The 1,703-nt window shown below is 47.6% G+C and overlaps 1 protein-coding gene across 1 annotated transcript in view; it reads left to right on the top strand.

The window, feature by feature from the left end:
* The window catches only part of PIERCE1 (piercer of microtubule wall 1), a 4,154-nt gene extending 2,798 nt beyond the window's left edge, over nucleotides 1–1,356 (top strand). The window contains exon 3 of the mRNA XM_007453094.1: nucleotides 1,168–1,356. Coding sequence (XP_007453156.1) covers nucleotides 1,168–1,356 — 189 coding nt within the window. The remainder of the gene's footprint in view (nucleotides 1–1,167) is intronic.
* The last annotated feature ends 347 nt before the right edge of the window (nucleotides 1,357–1,703 follow it).

The raw sequence follows: 1,703 nt of genomic DNA, 5'->3' as shown, positions 1-1,703 counted from the left end.
TGCCCCGGTCCGGGAAGATCCCACATGCCACGGAGTGGCTGGGCCCGTGAGCCATGGCTGCTGAGCCTGCGCGTCCGGAGCCTGTGCTTCACAACGGGAGAGGCCACAACAGCGAGAGGCCCGCGTACTGCAAAAAAAAAAAAAAAAAAAAAAAAAAAAAAAAAAAAAAAAAAAAACCAAAAATAAAAATGCACTGGGAATTCCCTGGCATCCCAGTGGTTAGGACTCTGCACTTCCACTTCAGGGGGCACGGGTTTGATCCCTGGTCGGGGAACGAAGATCCCACAAGCTGCGGGGTGCAGCCAAAAACGAAACAAAGCAAAATAAAACACAAAACAAAAACAACACCCACAAAAAACAAACAAAAGAATGCACTGAAGGCCATTTCTCTTGGTACTTGCTTCCTGCCAAGGAGACAAAACATCAAGTGATCTACTTGACACGAGGGGAGCCTAGAACAGGCCACCTGTCCCAAGTGTACTATCTGACAGTGGTCCAGGCCACTTCTGTCAGAAACCTCGAGGTCACCTGGGGATGCTGTATTGCTGAAATGACTCCTACCCCTGGGTGCCCGCACACACCAGTGGCCTCATCTGTGTACTCACTGCACCTCCACCTCGCTAGGGCATCCCTCCCCAGACCCCTGGGCTGGGGGGGCATGGCCATCAGAATTGTTTTAAAGTTCTACAAGGGATTCTAATACCCCATCAAGGTGGAAACCTACCGATGTTATCTCTTTTCCACCAAAGAGAAAACTCAAGTTCAGAGAGGTCCAGTAACTTGCCCTAGTTGTACAGTTGGCAAAAGCTGAACTGGGAACAGCTTTGGGCCTGACCCATTGTAACCATAGTCAGGTGTGGCAGTGCCTTGCCCAGGTGGCCCCATAATTAATTGATTCTTCTATCCATGTAATAGTGAAAGGAGGCGCCATTAATCATTATTCCCTGACATTAGGCATAAATTGGGATGGTTGGAGCCAACTAGGCCAGCCATCCTGCCCACCCTGGCTTCTCTGCTTCCTAGGATTGGAGACGACATTTTCTTCCAAAATAAGAATTTAAAAACATTTTCTTACAAATTTTTATTTTTCTTCCAAAAATACCTAATGACTGATTGCTCAAGAGTGTTATCATGTACCACTAACCCTAGTGTCCTCTTCACTTCCAGAGGGTATTTTATCCAAATTCGTATAAATTTTCTAGACAAGTTGCGGCTGGTGGAATGTTCCAGAACAATACTTTCAATGTCTACATGGAGAAGAGCATTGTGACGGGTCCGGACAACTACATCACCTTCTACGACCGGCTCAACTTCCACCCCAGCTACAGGGTCAGCAAGCCATCCATCTGTGATTGAGGGGCCTCCCGGCTCTGGCGGAGATAGTCTGGACAGTTGGCAGCCCTAATCTTTGATAACTTGCCCAATTGTAAAGGAACCCACTTCACTGCTTTCCCTGAAAATATTTTTCCTCTCTAGGTTAGAAAAATTTGCAAACGGGGCTATGATGCCCTACTTTCTCTGTTTTACATCTAGATGAGAAAGATCTAATGGCTTGACTTTCCATTAAAAACCTTGCCATGTCCCCAATCCCTGACTCAGGTATAATCAATGAGTAGGGCGGTGGGCATGCTGGGACCCGGATCTCAGTCTGAATGCTGGGAACGCCCGAGAGCCCCACCTGCATCTTTGTTTGGGGGCCATTT

The sequence above is a fragment of the Lipotes vexillifer genome, unplaced genomic scaffold, assembly GCF_000442215.2.
Source record: "Lipotes vexillifer unplaced genomic scaffold, Lipotes_vexillifer_v1.1 scaffold149, whole genome shotgun sequence".
NCBI lineage: Eukaryota > Metazoa > Chordata > Mammalia > Artiodactyla > Lipotidae > Lipotes > Lipotes vexillifer.
The sequence above is the reverse complement of the archived record's forward strand: the minus strand, read 5'-3'. Positions and strand labels throughout refer to the sequence as shown.